General features: G+C 44.4%; 1 protein-coding gene across 1 annotated transcript in view; it reads left to right on the plus strand.

The window, feature by feature from the left end:
- The first annotated feature begins 3,740 nt into the window (after positions 1 to 3,740).
- Positions 3,741 to 18,859, plus strand: part of HEPHL1 (hephaestin like 1) — a 35,905-nt gene continuing 20,786 nt past the window's right edge. The window contains exons 1-4 of the mRNA XM_009644914.2: positions 3,741 to 3,910; positions 15,316 to 15,560; positions 16,322 to 16,534; positions 18,329 to 18,508. Coding sequence (XP_009643209.2) covers positions 3,741 to 3,910; positions 15,316 to 15,560; positions 16,322 to 16,534; positions 18,329 to 18,508 — 808 coding nt within the window. The remainder of the gene's footprint in view (positions 3,911 to 15,315; positions 15,561 to 16,321; positions 16,535 to 18,328; positions 18,509 to 18,859) is intronic.

The raw sequence follows: 18,859 nt of genomic DNA on the forward strand, positions 1-18,859 counted from the left end.
CAAGACTGTAACATGAGGTTTGCCTTCTCACTACTGCTGCAACTCAGAAAATGATTAGAAAGTACAAGTGAAACTGTTTTTCACAGATGTACTATGAGGCTTTTGTATTTAATATGTATTTGTGGCTAGGGAGCGTGGGAAAACCGAGGAAGGGGAAGGATGGCTTGGTTAAAAGAGTGGTGTGAAACCTGGGAGGGTGTAACTCAGTTCCCAGCTTTACCAGAGGCCCTCTTTGTCGCCTTGGAATGGTCACTACAGGCACAGCTCCAGGTTTGGTGGCAATACCAGCTGAAGGTAGTCTCATGCTGGAAAGAGGCAGACTAATTCCCCAACCTGGATTGCAATGCAGACACAAACCAACATAGCAGAGGGACCGGGAACAAGTGTGTACTAATGGGAATTCTATTGCTATCAAGAAGAAGCAAAGGGAACAGGGTAGTCAATCTGCTTGAACATCAGCTCATCATCTAGTCAATGGAGAATGCAAGCTGGGTTTCAGTATTAGGCAGTCTGAAGACAGTGCTCATCTCTGGACTCATGTCGCCTAATTTCAAAGAACTGAGGTATAGTCAATGCAGAAGGTCAGCACATCCAACATCTCTCTTCATTGCCCTTATGGCCATCACCAGGTTAACTTAGATATTCTAGTTAATTCACTGACATTAGTTGGCACAAGTCTGGGGTTTAATGGATTTACTTAAGCTAATTATTGCAATAATTCCTGATGTACTTAAAAAGAAAGCTCCATTGGTGATGTTTCAGCGCTCATTCACAAACTGGTACTCAAGATGTTCACCCTTCAGACCTATGAATGTTGCTCCTCATTACAAAACTTTGAAACTCAGCCATGCACTAATTTTAGGCTCCAGAGGGACAGAAAGTCTCAGAGGAACCAGTATCCAACCCTTTTGCTGAAAGGATCCTGAACAAAGGGACAAACTTAATCCCATTACCTCTCTGCCGGAGGGGAGCTTCCCAGAAATTTTCCTGATGCAAGGGCAAAACAGCTGTTCTTTCATCTTTTTCTGAGTCATGCCCACAGCACCTCTCCGGAATGTGAATGTGCCTGGTTTTAATGATGTGACAAGGTAATTAAGTGTTAATATGTGGATGCAAAGGGTATACAAGTCGCCAGATCTAGTAAATGCTGAAGCCAAGCTAAGGCGTTTACCAGACTTACAACACATTGCTGATATAGGGTGCTAGTGCCCACACATTATTCCTGTTACACAAATAATTTTTATGGTAATAGACAAAGAAATTAACTTCGTATTTGAATTCTGAATAGGTATTCTAGCAAGAAAGCAACCAGAACCCAATCCGGGGCACATGAGAAGCAATAGAAAAAGTAGGACATAGCACTATTATTATTTAAATGACCAGAGTGCAGTCAGGTGCCAGCTCAGAATTGGACACTCCCCCTCCCTATTCCCCACTAGCTCAATGCGCTTGAGTTATATAAGCCCAATATAGAGAGATTTATGTTAAACATATAACAGAATTCTGTAGTTACAAAAAGGCAAATAGACAGAAGGTCATAGCAAAACTGTACCTGGTCTTTAAATATGTCTAATGCCATGCAAATGGATGATTTAAGCAATTGAGCTCTACACAATCTCATTCAAAGTGCCCTCTAAAGAAAATATATTTCCTATTCAAATGCAAATGTTCCCATGTTATAACAATGAACATTTGCATAACAGGCGCCCCATTCTGTAAACTCAGGTGCTTGAGTGACAGGAGATGAAGCTCATCGTTTGTCTTGGCTCAGGACAGCTACTCTGGGCAAGGGAAGTATTCACTGCAAGAGGCCCTGTGCAAAGATCACAGTGGGAATCTGACAACCTGTTAAAAGGCCACCTTGCCCTTTTCACAGCTTCATAGCCCACCAGCTGGCCTGTCGGTCCCACCAGAGTTGCATGTTTGATAGCTGTGCCACCAGCTGGCAAAGCCTCTGCCTGTCCTGCAGTCACTGTCTTGTCTTTTCCTTTCTAATTATGCTTTTTAGAATCACAGTACTATTAGTTGGCATCATTTGAGTAACTGAGTGACACAACAGAGCAGGAAAAGGAAGATGATTTTTAACTACTGGTATTTTGGAAGAGAGGACATAGATTGGCATGAGATGCCAGGAGGTTGGGCAGCACATGGTTTGCAGCAGAAGACTGACAAGGTGAGCAGGGTCTTTAGGGTTATCAGGAAGTCTGGGTGCTGCTTCTGAGGATCAAGACCTGTATTGTCTTATTACTTCTCCTCCTTCTCATTGTTCATCAGTTATCTGACTTGAGAAAATGAACATCAGCATGTATCAGAGAGCAGCTTGCAGCTGAGGGACTCTTGCTTTTACAGTTGCGTTAAGCATGCAGTGAATAGCCTAAAGCAACTGAAAGCTTCTTTAGTGAGATACTCCATGTGTCTGTGTGCCTCATGTCTGAATTTAGATGAGACTCAGCAGGCTCCAGGTGGCTGGAGGCTGGGATGCTGTGAACCCCACCTGACTTTTGAATTCTGTGTGTGACCAGAGCCACCTGCACACCGGCGACAGCGAGAGGCATTTGGCATGGCCAACCGTACGTGTAGCTGTTGCTGCCGTGTGCCAGAGGGTGAACCTCATGCGACTGATGAAGTTAAACCTGTGGTTTCCAAATTCAGCTGAGAAGCCTCTTACACCCCTAGCCATGAGTGACCATTAGCTTCAATGGGAAGAGGTCAGATGGTTCTGGGGCTGAAAGGGGAATTTCACAACTGTTAAACCTGGCAAGAAATCTCAAGTATAATGCTGTACTCCAGAACTGCAACTTTTTAATGTCTTCAGCCAGTTAAAAATGACTAAGAGAGCAGTATGATTTTGCAGAGTGTCTTGCCACCTAGGGGATGTTACCTGAATGGTTTGGAATACCCTATCAGGTCGTATAGGTTTACACTTTGCTTTGCCAAGATGGCAATAGAGATGTCCTCTTAGAAGAAGTTAAGCTCTAAAGGGAGGGACTGATTTTCTAGAGAGCTACGTGGACATATTAATTACCGAGTTTAATAAAAGGGTGATCTTTGCGTGCCTCAATTCTTAGGTGTCCAAATGGAAAGACTTTACAAGGGCTCTAATATCCGGAAATGTTTGTAAAAGGGGCCTCATTTTGGGCACTCTACAACTGAATACATTCAGACGACTTGCCATCTTAATAAATGTGTCAGAAAATCCTAGAAATTGGAGAAGTACTGGACAATTCTCTCTCTCTCTCTCTGATAATGCTGGATTGCAAGCTAGGGTTATACCATTGGAAAAAACCCGACGAAGGCAGCAAGACACTAGCTTTAGAAATCTCAGACATGATAAAGGAGTTAAATTAAAACTAGAAAAAAGAGGGTTGACAGGGATGGCAAAAAGACCAACAAAAAGCTGCTCCAATATGCCATACCACCTAGTCTGGAAAATGGAGGACAAAAAGGCATCCACACTTCCAAAAAAAACCCAACTGGCTCTAGCCTGGACAGGTAAGTGAGCAATTTATGCATTCACCAAAGGACTGGCAAAGGTCCTGCCATGGCAGCAACCTCCTCCCTAGCCCTGCTCTGCATAGCCAGGCTCTCTACCTATCCCAGTACTACCTGCTGAAAAGGAGGAGCTTTGCTCTGTCCATTCCTTATTTATAACTTGTTGAGAACTGGGAGGGAGGGGTGAGCTCTCTGTGGTGCATCCTGCTGCTGCCTGCCTGCTGCCAGCCTTGCAATCACAACTACAAATGCCTCCCACCCAGCATGGTGGCTGCTTTCGTGCTCTTGGGTTCCTCTGGCTGTTTGCAGTGGTGGGAGCAAAGACCAGAACATATTACCTTGGGATTGTGGAAGAGAACTGGGACTATGCACCGTCTGGGAAAAATCTGATCACGGGACAAAACCTCTTAGAGGACAAGTAAGTTGTTGGGGTCTCTGATAAATCGGAGATGTATTGACAGCTCCAAAGAAAATTGACTGATGTGGTTAATGTTGCTGTAAATGACTTAAAATGGCCTTTTTCTTGGTTGTTTTTTTTTTTTTTTCCAATGGTGTTGTCATAGGTAGGATTTCAGCTTCAAAGAAAGAGTAGACTTTGGTTGACCTCTCTTCCATTGTGGTTGATTAAGCAAGGTGATAGTATGTATTTGAAGGTGACGTTAAAGAACTGATATTTCTCAAAGAAGTGTCAGATAGTGGATTCAAAATCCCCTGTGTGTGTTTCATGGAGATGCAGGTGTTTAATGGAGATGCAGGTATTTCTGTGACTTGTCCAAAGGCAAATTGCAACTTTGCCATAATCAAGCACAGCTCTTCGCAATAAGACATAGAAGTCTGTTTAACTGGCAAAAGATTTTAAGTTTTCTCCCTGTGAGATGATAAAAGTTGGGGGCTTGGTATGACATTATAGAATGAAGATGTGTATAACGAATAACCTACGAATGAGATACAAGTAGATGGTCCATATATCCCTGCAATATACGCAGCTGTGGAGTCCTACATTTAGGAAATCTATTTAGGGACATGCTTACACAATAGCGAATGGTCATGCTGAAATCCTGGTGATCACCCATGCTGAAACTGGAGTGTGTAGGCAAGCGCTGTGATGAATCGTGCCTCAGCCAGTGGAAAACAGGCGTCTGTTCTCATGCCCTCACTGCTGGGGTTGGCTACATGTCCTTCCCACACCAGGAGAGCTGGCCTGGACGTGGGATGGTGACAGCACAGACCCTTGGTGCCTCTCTACAGCGTGGGCTTCAAACATGAGTGGGAATTTTTTAAGATTTCCTTGATTTCTTTGACATGTTAGAGATAGTTTGGGTGTCCTTCCTCTGAGTGTAGGCTTGGGGTTGGGATGGGACCTGTGAGTGAGTGAGGAGGTCCTGGTGTCCGTACCAGGTCTGGAGGCACACTGGGAGCTGGAGGTTATGTCCCAGCAGTTAGAAATGGAAACTTCCTTTCTGACTTTTCAGGACATCCCAAGCAATGCCAGACTCTTCTCTAGTGGCCAGATAATTTCAGAATCACTCTCAGCTGGATTTCGTAAAGGAAATTATTTTGCCACAAGCAGGAGGCAAGAAAGAGTTTTATTTTCCAAAACAAATTCATGTTTATGCTCTTAACAACTAGAGGTCCCAGATAGCAACCAAGTCAATAGGTGTTACCTTTACAGGTAGAATTTGTTTGTTCCCAGCCCACGAAAACAAGCTTTGCTGGAAAGGTTATTCTTCAGTTGTGTTAAACACTTAAATTTCTCACTTCCCTACTCTTTTTAGCAGAGTATAACCTTCTCCACTCCCTAAAATGGAAGACCTCTCATTAAAAATAGTTCAGCCTTAAGTGAAGGTCAGCTACTTCTTAATCCACCCCAAAACCATAGAGAGATTGGAATCTGTTCTGTAAATTGTACTTTTAAGGCTGTCTTCTGCACTTTGTGCTCCCTGAACAACAAATGGCACATTTACTTTAAAGTCTGTGACATAAATGCGATGCCTTTTACGTGGCATAACAGGGAGGGAAGAGAGCTTATGTCTTCAGTCATTGCTGTAATGTAATAATTACAGAATGTTAATTCCAAAGGTTTTACCCACAGACTATGCATTCAAAGCTGGGGAGCTGTTTGTAATGAACTCCCTACGTGCAGAATAATAAAGGGATTCTTGTAACTAATTTACTCCATTTCCAAACTATATTGAGTAGAGCCAGAATAAAGTACTATATTCTGGAATAATAGGGTGCCTGCAGAAGGATGTGGACTAAATAGTGAACCAGTAATAGCTATTTTGACTATTTAGCTCTTTAGGATAACCTCTAATGTAAATTTAAAGCAGTATACTAATGGGTTACTTTTCAGCTAATTAATTGGTTCCCTCGGATATTATAAAAAACGTAGTTCCATAAGAAAAGTTTAAGGATCAGTTCCTAGGTAGGGACGGGAATGCATTTTGAGCCAGCTGTGTTCTACAAGCAGCAACGCTGAGGCTCGCTGAGCCTAGCACTTCTCACCTTGTGATGCATCCTCACAGCACCCGTCTGATGGGGCACTGTCCCAGTCTGATTGGTAGGGAAGTGAAGATAAAGAGGTTGCAGACAAACTGATTATCTTGAAGAGTTGGTGCATACACATAAAGGAATGCTCCCTTTGAATCCCTTTGATTCCAGCTAGCCCATGGAGATATAATCAAAACCACTTATTCTTCACTACTTAATAAAAATGCTGAATTAGCAAGTGTGTAATGGAAAGTGTTACATTACCTGGATCAGATAGTGAGATTTAAGAGATGATTTTCAATGTTGCTGTGCCAAAGTCAATAAACCTTCCTCAGTCTTTAGTTTTTAGCAGTAAAACGGAGAGAGGAGACTTCAGGAGCTGAGGCATGGGGCTGGAAGTCAGGTGAGCTGGTGCTGGCAGCTGTGCTGCTGGGTTCCCTCTGTGCTGCTGCTGAGTGAGCTGCATCCCAAGCCAGGAGCCACAGAGCTGCATCAGCACCTCCCTGTGTGTGAGCTGGAAGGGCTGCCTCTCCTCAGAGCCGATTAACCCAAACGCAGCCCTGTGTGAACATAGCCATCCTGCTTGGATGCTAATTTTTATTATGCCTTGTGTTGCTGCAGTGCTCAAGGGCCAGCCTGCTGCTTGCACAGAGCAAGATCTTGCTGTGCATCAGTGCTTCTTATGTAGAGAGAGTAATGAGGCTGTTTGCCTCCGCCCTTTGTCCTGTCTACTTGAAGCCTCAAGCTGTTCCACTAATTCTCATAATTTGGAGTGTAATGGATGAAACCAAGACATTTCACTCTTGGTTCTCCCTTCGAAAATTAAGGTGACATTTTCTGAAGCACACAAGACTTTGAAAATCACAGGTCCAAATGATGGCCACTGAGTGTAGGTGAGCCAGGAAGGTGTTCAGCATCCCTTTCCACCTGATATAACTGCTGAAAGAGTTGACATCATTAAACCATGGTGGACTGGACACACAGGGTGCAAGGTGTTGCCAGTGCTGCTGGACATGCTGCAGATCCCAGTGAGGTTTTGCGGGTTAGGGCATGAATATTGCTGCAGTAGAAGGGTAAGCTCAGACATTGCCTACTCCCTTTAATGGTCACATATGCCTTTCAAGAGAAAAATACACCTAGGTCTTGTGGCTTGACATACATCGGTCCTTCCCTCCCCACTGTGGCTCAGCCCTCAGGATTAGAGTCTGGTTGATAAACCCTTTAAATTAATTTGGTACTAGTTTATATGATGGACGCTTAAATCTTGCTCTGCTGGTGGTAGATGTTATTAAGTTTTGCCTGATGTAACAGCTCATCCCTTCTCTTTAGACCACAAATCCTACAGTTAGCTGGACCAAGTCTTGCACCCACCAACACTAACGGGTGTTTTTTGTTACCACGGCATCAAACAGAGTTTGTGCAATTTGCCTATGAGGAGATCCCACCCAGAGAGATGACAGTGAAACTGTCATCACAGATGCTGAACTAATGGCTGAGTCATCATGTGGCCAAATGACCCAGTTGCATCAGCGGAGATGATCATTCTGGGAAGGGTCAACATCAAAAGAGCATTTGAGGTGAAATCCTGGCTCTAATGAAGCCTGTTTTATTACTGACTTCAGGGGAAGCAGAAGCTTATTCTGGGACAGAAACCATTATAGCCACACTTAACCAGCGACACCTCAGAGCTTCACCTAAGATTTTATGGGTTTGATTGACCTCTTCTGTGGCTCGTGTGGGTCAGGAAAGGCCCAGAACACCCTGTGAGAACATTGTATCTCTCTCTCTTTTGAAGACACACAACTCTGTTGTTTGATGCTTTGTAGTCAGGGTACCACCTACAAATGTGAGTTGGCACCACTGGTCCCGCTCCACTGGCCATCTCTCCAGCACAGACATTGCATTGGCCTTAGCATGGGAATCATGGTTTGGCAGAGGGTTACCCTGATCAGGTTACATGACCCAAGGGTTAAAATGATTGGGGCAGCCTGGAGCCATGGGCCCTGTCCTGGCTTACTCCAGCCACAGGAAAAATGGGGAACTCTGAGAAAAAAAACCTGTTATAAACTCAGCCATACAGTATGTGAAGAGGGTAGAGTCAGGAAGGTTTCATAGAATCATAGACTGTTTTGGGTTGGAAAGGACCCCTAGAGGTCATCTAGTCCAACCCCCCTGCAGTGAGCAGGGACACCACTAACTAGATCAGGTTGCTCAGAGCCCCGTCCAACCTGACCTTGAATGCTTCCAGGGATGGGGCCTCCACTGCCTCTCTGGGCAACCTGTTCCAGTGTTTCACTACTCTCATTGTAAAGAATTTCTTCCTTAGATCCAGTCTAAACCTACCCTGGTTTAGTTTAAAGCCATTACCCCTTGTCCTGTCACAGCTGGCCCTACTAAAAAAATTTTCCCCATCTTTCCTATAGGCCCCCTTTAGGTACTGAAAGGCCGCAATAAGGTTTCCCTGGAGCCTTCTCTTCTCCAGGCTGAACAAGCCCAACTCTCTCATCCTGTCCTCATAGGAGAGGTGCTCCAGCCCTCGGATCATGGTGGTTTCACCGCCAACAGATTTTAGGGAACAAACCCATAAAGATAGTTGTTTAAATGGTTGTCAGTATAAAATCTATGGGACTTCAGTGGAACAATGGTAATAAAAGAAAGTTTGTATTTGCCTACAGCTGCACCCAGGGCCATACAGTGGCTATTGGGCATGTTAACTGCAGGACAAAATTTGGGACTCCCCATCCGGTAGTTACTTGAGGTGCTGATTTTTCAGTGGCGATTACAGTGGCAAACAAACTCAGCAGGCTCCAAAATTGTGTCAGCAAGGGATCCGGCTCCAGTCTACTGGGGAGCTCTTTCTTTGGCCATGTGCAACGTGTAGCTCTTTCCATTTCCTACTGCACCCTGTAACATAGTACTCATGTAAGCACTTCTTGAAAAGAATAACCTCTGTCAGGTTGTAGCTCTGTTTGTTAAGATCAAAGGCAACATAAATATGGTAAAAATGTTGGCAAAATACTTTTTCTTTGTGACAAAAGAAGTAAGAGTAGAAATTACGCTTAACTCATGGTCCTACCCTAATTCTTGGTCCTACCCTGAGATGGTAGATTATCTGCATGTCTAGTCTTGATTTGAAGTAGAATCTACACGACACTCTTTTTTCCCTCTCGTTTAGAAGAGTCGTAGTGCTCATCATTTCAGGGCTATGGATGTCTGTAATTATGTTAATACTTATTTTAAAGAATTAGAATTAATTCCCTATTAATAACTCCCTGTCCTACTCATGTGCATTGCCAACTTTTCTTGAAGCTTAAAAACTGCTGAGGGTGGTCATCCGGCAAAATGAAATCAGGCACAGAAATTTGCATGGTTTTCTTAGTCTGAACAATATTTTTTATGCCCCAATTCAGAAGCGTGCTCACCTCTATATGTAACCTCAAGACTGGCCTGACTGGAGGAGATGAAGGAGAGAATTTAGGAAGTTTGCATGGGTACAGCTCCAGAGGATGGAATATTACCCTTTTCTATAAGAAGTGGGACTGGCTGACCATCACATGACTTTCTGCACATGAAGTGCAGGCTGACAACCAAGTTGGAGGGACACAGTCAAGATTTAGAAGAGCAGCTCTTGCATTGGGGTAAAAAACTGGCTGGGTGGCTGGGCCCAGAGAGTGGTGGTCAATGAAGATAAATCCAGTTGGAGGCTGGTCATAAGCGGTGTTCCCCAGGGCTCAGTTCTAGGGCCAGTTCTGTTTAATATCTTTATCAATGACCTGGATGAGGGGATTCACTGTGCCCTCAGTAAGTTTGCAGACGACACCAAACTGGGTGGCAGTGTTGATCTGCTTGAGGGGAGGAGGGTTCTGCAGAGAGACCTGGACAGGATGGATCAATGGGCCCAGGCCAACTGCATGAGGTTCAACAAGGCCAAGTGCCAGGTCCTGCACTTGGGTCACAACAACCCCATGCAGCGCTACAGGCTTGGGGAAGAGTGGCTGGAAAGCAGAAAAGGTCTTAGGGGTGCTGGCTGACAGCTGGCTGAATATGAGTCAGCAGTGTGCCCAGGTGGCCAAGGAGGCCAACAGCATCCTGGCTTGTATCAGGAATAGTGTGGCCAGTAGGAGTAGGGAAGTGATCGTGCCCCTGTACGCGGTGCTGGTGAGGCCCCACCTCGAATACTGTGTTCAGTTTTGGGCCCCTCACTACAAGAAAGACGTGTTGCTGGAAATGTCCAGAGGAGAACAGCAAAGCTGATGAGGGGTCTGGAGCACAAGGCTGATGGTGAGTGGCTGAGGGAACTGGGGTTGTTCAGCCTGGAGAAGAGGAGGCTGAGGGGAGACCTTATCGCCCTCTACAGCTGCCTGACAGGAGGGTGTAGCGAGGTGGGGGTCAGGCTCTTCTCCCTGGTAACGGGGGAGTGGATGAGGAGATAGGATGAGGGGGAATGGTCTGAAGTTGCACCAGGGGAGGTTTAGATTGGATATTAGGAAAAATTTCTTCACAGAAAGGGTTGTCAGGCTCTAGAATGGGCTGCCCAGGGAAGTGGTTGAGTCCTCATCCCTGGGGGTATTTAAAAGACAGGCAGACATGGTGCTTAGGGCCATTGGTTTAGTGGTGGGATGGCAGTGTTAGGTTAATGGTTGGACCTGATGATCTTAAAGGTCTTTTCCAACCTAAACAATTCTATGATTCACACGAGACTAGAAAAATGGAAGAGGTTCAGGCAGTTATATCACAAAGCAGAAGGGAACGGTTTGAAGTGAGCAAGGGAGCATGAAGAAGCAGGGAAAAGGTTTGTCTTCTTGTGACAAAGGAGGAATGACAGATAGGAGACATTTTGGCAGGGGGTGCCCAGTAGAACAGGCACATTGTGGCCTCTGGAAGAAAGAGGCAAAGGCAGATTCAGAAAATTGGATGTGTTTAATCGTTACAGCATTTGAAGAAGCAATTACTGCAGTACCATATTGGAAAGTCAGTAGGTGGCAAAGAATTTAACAGGAGATGCAGCTGAGGGGGATGTTTGACTCAGTGACTGAAAATGTGAAGTGTTTCCCAAAGAAGCAGATGCCATCAAAAGAAGGCAGGGAATGGTGTTTGAGAACCGTTGTCAAAGTCAGGAGATGAAAGGTCAGCAGGACACTATCCTGAAGCTGAGAAAATCTCTGAGGGACTCTGGAGATGGGTGGTAAGGAACTGCAGAGTGGGAGATGCGCTGGTACAAATGGCACTGGCAGCAGCGACTTCATGGAGCAATGAGAAGAAGAAGCTCTCAGTGAAAGAAAGAAAAAGGACAGGAGGAAACCTGTGTGTCCCACAGATGGAACAACAGCGGTCGTGGCACTGAGCCTGTGCCAGCTCCCTCCGACCCATCCACTGGCTGCACTGTGGCACTGGGTAGAGGTACCAGCCCCATAGTGTGGCCACATGCCAATGATCCAGGCATCTGAGAGTCCAAAGGAGGAGTCACTCACACCCATGAATCCTTTCTACCAGCTTCATATGGCTGATACCATTAGCTCCAGCATGGGTACTCTTTCTGAAAAGAACCTTAAGCACTGTAATGTGCAGCACAGCAACACTTGTAAAGAGGCACAGAGCTACCAGCTACTTGCAAGGCTGAGGGGGGCACCCAAAAGTCCTCCTGGAGGAAATGGGGCAGCGTGGACACCTAGAGTGGGACTCACAACAACCAGTGTGCTCTGTTCTTGGGTACAGAGGACAACCAAAAGGATGTGCTGAAAATAGATGTCTCTGTATAGGTAGAAGAATGGGGCTCTGCCCCTTCCAGACAGAAGGAAGAGTGAGGCTGAAGTGTCTGCACACCAAGGAACTCCCAAACATCAGGGCATTTTGGGTAGGAAACTCTTCTGCCTTTTGGAGAACATGGATCTAGAAGGAAAGGAAGCTATGAAAGAGCTTGAGTCTGTAACGCAACAGCAAGGGCATGAGTGGCATGTAGGATTTGTCTCCCAGAGCTGATTGGTTGTTTTCTTTTGGGCAACGATTAAACAGAACCCATAATTAACCAGGGCTGAGAGGACAGGTTGCGTCTTTCATGCTGTGATCCTTTTCTGGCTCCATGACTCTTGCATTACTTGATGCCCTGCATAGAAGAGCATCATCTATGTCGTGACTGGCTGCAGCTGATACCCATTGCCCTGACAGCGGGCTCTGCAGCTCTGAATGGGTGAGGGATTTGAATGGGCCTCCTTTCAGAAAGCTAGCACTGAAAAGACTTCTTTTCCTGACTCCTTGGATGGCTTTAAGAAGGAGACTGTCATGGTTTAACCCGGCTGGCAGCTAAGCACCACGCAGCCGCTCACTCACTCCCCCCTCCCTCAGTGGGATGGGGGAGAGAATCGGGAAGAAAATAAAAAAGTTAGAGCTGTGGGCTGAGATAAAGACATTTTAATAAGAGAAAATAATAATAATAGTCATAATGAGAATGGTAACAGAATATACAGAATATACAAAATGAACGATGCACAACGTAATTACTCACCACCCGCTGACCAATGCCCAGCCCGTCCTGAGCAGCGATCCCTCCCCGAGCAGCGATCCCTCCCCAAGCAACGATCACTCTCCCCGCAACCAACTGACCAACTAACTGCCCCCCCTGGAGCATGACGTTCTATGGTATGGAATAGCTCTTTGGTCAGTTTGGGTTAGCTGTCCTGGCTGTGCTGTACTCCTAGCTTGTTATGCACCTGGCTGAGCAGGAGAAGCTCAAGAAGTCCTTGAGTAGTCCGAGCACTACTTGGCAACAACTAAAAACATCAGTGTGTTATCAACATTCTTCTGGTACTAAATCCAAAACACAGCACTATGCTAGCTACTATGAGGAAAATTAACTCTATCCCAGTTGAAACCAGGACAGAGACAGGCACAGATCTTGCCAACAGAGATGCTAAAGCATGGCTCTAGGCACTTGAGGAAGTCTCTGGTGCCTAAAACTACTGGGTTTTCTCAGGGTGATTTCTTGAACCTCAGTACCTAACTGGATTTTGGATTCCCTGATCTATGCTTTTAAAGCAGTTAAATGCTCATATCAAGCATTTGACAAAGTCGGATCAAGAAGTGCATTTTTCTGGGGTACATTTCTTCTTCTGCGGGAAAGACAGTGTATCCCAGGGGTGTGAAGTTATGGGAGAGTGCAATGTTGTCTGGCCAGAAAGCCAAGGGAATAAGGGCACTGTCATCATGGGGAAAGCAAGGTGCCACTGAAGCACCTCATTTAAAATATTTGGTGGCTGATGAAAATGGAAAAAATTGTGCTGAAAAATATCTCCTGAGAAGAAGTACTTTCTGAAAAAAAAAGTCTATTTGATTTTTTTCTATATAAAATTTCTTATAAACCATCTTAAAAATAAATTTATAATTTGAATTAGGGCACAGCCACATGAATACATTGCCATGAGGTAAGGAAGCACATACGTTTACACTGTACTACTACTGACACCACCTACTACTCTGTGGTAAGGGCTCTTCTAGCAGCTCTTCCCCCCAGGCAGTGGAAGGTATCTTCTCCTCGGTGAGCATGGTGTGACTTGCCAGGTCTTGCTGTGCACACAGACAGTTACCACAGACATGCTCATTCACCGAAAATGCAGAATTCTTGGCAACTCGTTCCTTAACCACGCTTTTGGGGTGTATTTCTCTGATAAATGATATTCTGTGAAGAAGCAGACTGAAAAGCTTCTGTCTCTTCCCTTCCATCCTAACCAACTCTTTCTGCCACAGTAGTATCTAACATTAGCAATGTTTTCATTTGTGCCAAGATAGCTCTCGGCTTGTTATAAAGCACATTTTTCAAATGAAAAACTGTTCTTTTTGAAGTTTTTTATATCTGGATCACTTCAGGGATCTGGCTTAGACAGTGGCCATGGAGGTGTAATGACCACAGATGGGGGATGTTGTGAGTTATGGTGTCAAGCAAAGATGGCTTGAAAAGGGGGAGGAGTGAATCTTATGGTGAAGAAATTATAGCAAATGATAGCTTTCAACTCTTGTGACATCCAACACTCAGGTTGCTGGTACTGCACAAAATAGGTTCAGGCAGGTGAACTGGCCAGTCAAAAAAACTCACTTTAAATATAAAATTGCTATATTTCTGCCAGTGATACTTCAGGAAAATTTAGCTCAGCTTTTTTATGAGTTTGTTAGGAAGCATGGAAAGTCAAACAATCTTCAGGGGATGCAAAAACTCACGGAGCAGTCAACTATGGTGAAATTGGTCGTCCAGTCCACTGCTGGTTGTGTAGCAAAGGGGTTCATTTCTACCCTCTTTTTGCGGGATATTTAGGGATGAAGAACGTGTATCATGCCTGTTAGCTGTAGCCTGGGGAAAAGTAAAAGCAGATTTTATATCGTAACAGATAGGATGAACATGGGTTGCCCGTGTGATGTTATAGTTAAAAGGGCAAAACTAATTCCCATTTGTGTAAGAAATATTGACTGGGAGGACCTCTGGCTTTAGCTGGAATATTACTTGCTTATTGTGTGAAATTCTTGTGTTCAGACTTCAAAAGAGATAGAGAAATATTGGAAGGCTTTCAGAAAAGAGCTCTGGGAAAGATTTGTGGCTTAAAGAATGTCAGTGTACTTCGTTTGTCCAGAAGAAGGGTAGGAGGCAATTTAGTCAATTAATTAAAACTTAGACAAGTGTCTGCATACAAAAGAAGTTCTTGATGGTCTGTGGCTTCTTTGATCCAAGAGAGGGCTTGACGGGAACCAATGCTTGGAGTGTGGAGCAAGATGATATTAGACTACAAATGCAATTCAGGATTCGAGGGGAACAGGTACTTAATAGCTATAATATGTCAACCACTGACCGTATGGTGGGTTCCCCATCACTTGAGGTTGCTATAGACATAGACTCTGGAATGTAGAAATGATTCATTTAATGCAAAAAAATATTTCATGCTACTCTTCTGCAGGTCAAACTTGTTGGTTAGAATTGCTCTTATTGGCTATTGAAAAAACCTTATTTGGTTTCTTTTCCTTCTGAACAGTCATGCTTTCAGATGCGAGGTTTCAAACCTTCAAAAGAAGGAGAAGCATTAAAACTGTACAGAAAGGCCTGAGTGGCTGGTCCTCAAGTGAACACTTGTAGTAACCGTGCTAAAGACCAGACCTGCAAGTAGGATGACTGTTACTGTACAGCGAGGGGCTTGGACCCTGCTAGAGCTGTCCAGGTTTACTCCTCAGCTTTTATTCCAGCAGCTATGCATTATGTCCTAGGGAACTATTTATCTGCACTGCAAGGGCCAGTTATTTGATCAGCTCTTAAAGGAGGGGGTTTGTCTCTAAATTATTTTCCCTTCCCAACACTAGGTTTGCAAGTGTGTATGCGACAAGAGGAGCCAACCGGATAGGACGTGTGTATAAAAAAGCTATTTTTAGGCAATTCACAGATGACACGTACTCCCAGGAGATCCCCAAAGCAGCCTGGCTGGGGTTCCTTGGGCCAGTCCTGAAGGCAGAAGAAGATGATGTCTTTATTGTCCATCTAAAAAACTTTGCTTCCCGCCCATACTCTGTGCATCCACATGGGGTCTTCTATGACAAGGACTCTGAAGGTAAAAGCTGGCTTACCTTTTCCTCTCCTTTTCCCCTGGAGTAGCTAAAAGTTTGTCCAAGTATTTATTATTCTGGCCACTGACATCAGAGGACTTTAGATCACCCTCTCATAAATTCATCAGTAATTGCAGCTGATGACTAAAAACAGGAACAGCCTCGTCTCTTAAAAGTTTTTGCCACAAACCTTCAACGCCTGGGATAAATCCAGTACTGAAACAGGTTAGGTGGGTCTTTTTTTCCTGAATTATAAGTCAATGAAGCATCTTCCCTCCTTCCTTCTACTTCTAGCCTCTTTGAGTGGATGGAGTTCTTGTACGTAAATGCTTTCCTCTCTACAGGGCTATAACAGGCATGATTAAATTTTCAGAATCCCAGACCTATGCATATGTATTTTGGTTAGAGGAGTGTATGGGTTTGCCTACATTCATCACTCTCATTGGTTTTCTGTGAGAAGATACACAATGTTAGCTGACAAAATGTGTAGATGACTGAGGACAGTAAAGAGCCAAGGAAAAATCTGAGCCTGTTAATGCATTATTAAAGCTTTGTCTACAGATAAATAATGGATCTTAGCTCTCAACATTTGTTTTGATGTTTTTACCAGAATTCTGAATTTTTTCACAATTTCTCAGTGATTCTGTGTTTGTGAGTGCTGTTATTATTTTATAAATCCGTGATAAAATAGAAGGAATTACATACTTATTTAAGGAAAAGAATTAAGGGAGGGCTAAAAGCTTCTTTTTTCCTTTTAATATATTAGGAGCACTTTACCCTGATGGAACCGGTGGTAAAAGCAAAGAGGACGACTTTGTTGTTCCCGGTGGAAATTACACGTACACATGGCCAGTAAGGAAAGATTATTCCCCAACTTTGGCAGACTCAAACTGCTTGACTTGGATTTACCATTCTCACATTGACACACCAAGAGATATTGCATCTGGTTTAATTGGGCCACTGCTGGTTTGTAAAAAAGGTACTGACCTAGAAACACTGATGAAGCAAGCCCCTCTGCCAAGCTTGGCATCTTAACAGTCATTTTTGCTTACAGGTATAAGCATGATGGTCTAGAGTCTATCCCTACATAGCCCATAAAAAGGGGCAAGGAATAGCTGGGCCATTCCAGGAGCATCCCAGGGTAGGTATTGTAGCTCTGGGACACCCCCTTCCTGCTCCCCTTTGGCTTCACAAGAGATTTGCCTCGGCTGGTGGAGGGACTGCAGCATGCTCCATGGCCAGCCGGTCGTGGCCAAGACCAAAAATAAATGTTCCAAAACTGGGATCATTTCGGGATGAGCAAAGGACTCATTGCCCAGGAAATGAAATTAGGGCTGGGTGGGTGACTTCAGCACTGCCATTTACATATTTGAAACCCCAATGTTCTTTGTAATTTTTCCCCATATGGATTATATATTTATTTTTGCTCACAAGTTGTATATCACAACCATATGGGAACGTGCACTGAGCAGCTGAGGTGACAGCCTGTCCCATATGTTTTATAGTCTGCTAATTTTGTACAGGAGCCATCAGGGACTGTGTACCAGCCCTCTCCCCTCTATCAGCTGAGCTGCCACCCTCTCTCCCCCTAAGACACGCAACTCTGTCACCTCTTCCCAGTACCTCCCGCAGTACAAAACCAGCTCTGATTTTGTGTACAGAACATATAAGTGAAGCAGGTTTTATATATGAAGAAGAGAGAGACTTTAATGTGGAAAGGACAGGCCTGGTCTTCAGCTTAACTCACACAATTAAAATGTCTCAGACTTTTATTCTCCCGGAGAGCCTTTGAAATCTGCAGAACTGCCTGAATATGTGAAGCTGAGCTGATAACTGTGAGATAATACATGACGCTAGGAGATAGCACATTCAAAACAATCCTAGCCTGAAAGGACAGGTTATTTGCATGTTTGGTCTTGAATTCATCAGAGTGGATATCTGTGTGATGCTACTGCTGTAGTCCTCTGTCCAACGGTGGTGGGTGGCTCCTTACAGGACTGACAGCAAGGCTCTGGGGCTCCCTCCCATAGGATACAGGGGAAGGAAAAGTTTTCATGGGTTCAGAAGTAGACTGGACAATTAGATGAAGCCTAAACCTGCCAACAGTTAATAATAGACTACTCAATATTGCCAATCCTAAAGTCTCAGGTTGTTCCCTAAATGGCCACTCAGATGATGCCAAACTTAGCCTGAATGCATTATATTCATTCTGCCTTCAGCCTTTTAAAATTTAAGTTTCTAGTCCTAGAAAATTGTCGAGGCTTCCTTGTTAGACTGTGGAGAGTGAGCCACATTTAGATGACTGTTCTGAGGGTATGGTTCACCAGCCACTTCAATGCAACAGAAATGCAGGCTATCACTTGCCCCTCCTTAACTCCTGGTCAAAAAAAAGTCACTGGTTTCTGTCTGGATCAGGCCCATGACTTGGCTCACTGTGTAGGCACACAGATGCTGACACTGACTAAAAGACAGGGTTGGGTGCAGTGGGCCAAAGATGGGGAAAAATGGGACCATAGATATTGGCAAGTACTGGTGCTTATGTCAAATCAAAGAGATCTCAAAATATCAGCCTTCTAGAGGCACTCGTCTGTTCAAAGGCTGCTGGAGGGAGGTCAAAATGTCTTAAAAGAGCAAAATTAGGTGAGATTCATCCTGCCCTATAGATCATGGGCAGAGCACCATATTTCCTCAAGTGCTCCAAAGTTATTATCACTTTTAAATTCAATCCCCTCCAAGGCTTTTTTTATCACTTTCCTTTTCGTTTGCAATTTAGGAACTGCAGATGAGACCTCAATAGAAGGGACTGGTGCTGCTAACGCTTTTGCCCTGATGTTTAGCATTGTAGATGAAAACTTCAGCTGGTACCTCGACGAGAATATAAATACCTTCTGCTTAGAACCAGCTACGGTTGACAAAGAGGATGAAGGTTTCCAGACCAGCAACCGAATGCATGGTGAGCAGGACTCTTGAGCAAATGGTGACCTACAGCCATGACCAGGCTCTTTTCATTTCAGTAGGACTTTCTGTCCCTTGTGATGCCTCTCCTTTATCTGTGTCAGCAAGGAATGGGTCAAGATGTTGAAGCACTGTGTTGATAAAAAGCCTCTCCCTAAATACAGTGCAACACACTGGTTTGCAGAAAGGAGATTTGACTTTCATGCCCAGCTCTGCTACTTGTTTGGCATTTCATCTTAGGCAACAGATTTAAGCCATTTGGTGACTGTTTGACCAGCTGTGAAAAGAGAAAAGCAAGCTGCAGAGCACACTGAGATGTGTGTATTGGAAGAGTCCAGCATTTCTCAAA

Source organism: Egretta garzetta, unplaced genomic scaffold, assembly GCF_000687185.1.
Source record: "Egretta garzetta isolate BGI_Z169 unplaced genomic scaffold, ASM68718v1 scaffold58, whole genome shotgun sequence".
Taxonomy (NCBI): domain Eukaryota; kingdom Metazoa; phylum Chordata; class Aves; order Pelecaniformes; family Ardeidae; genus Egretta; species Egretta garzetta.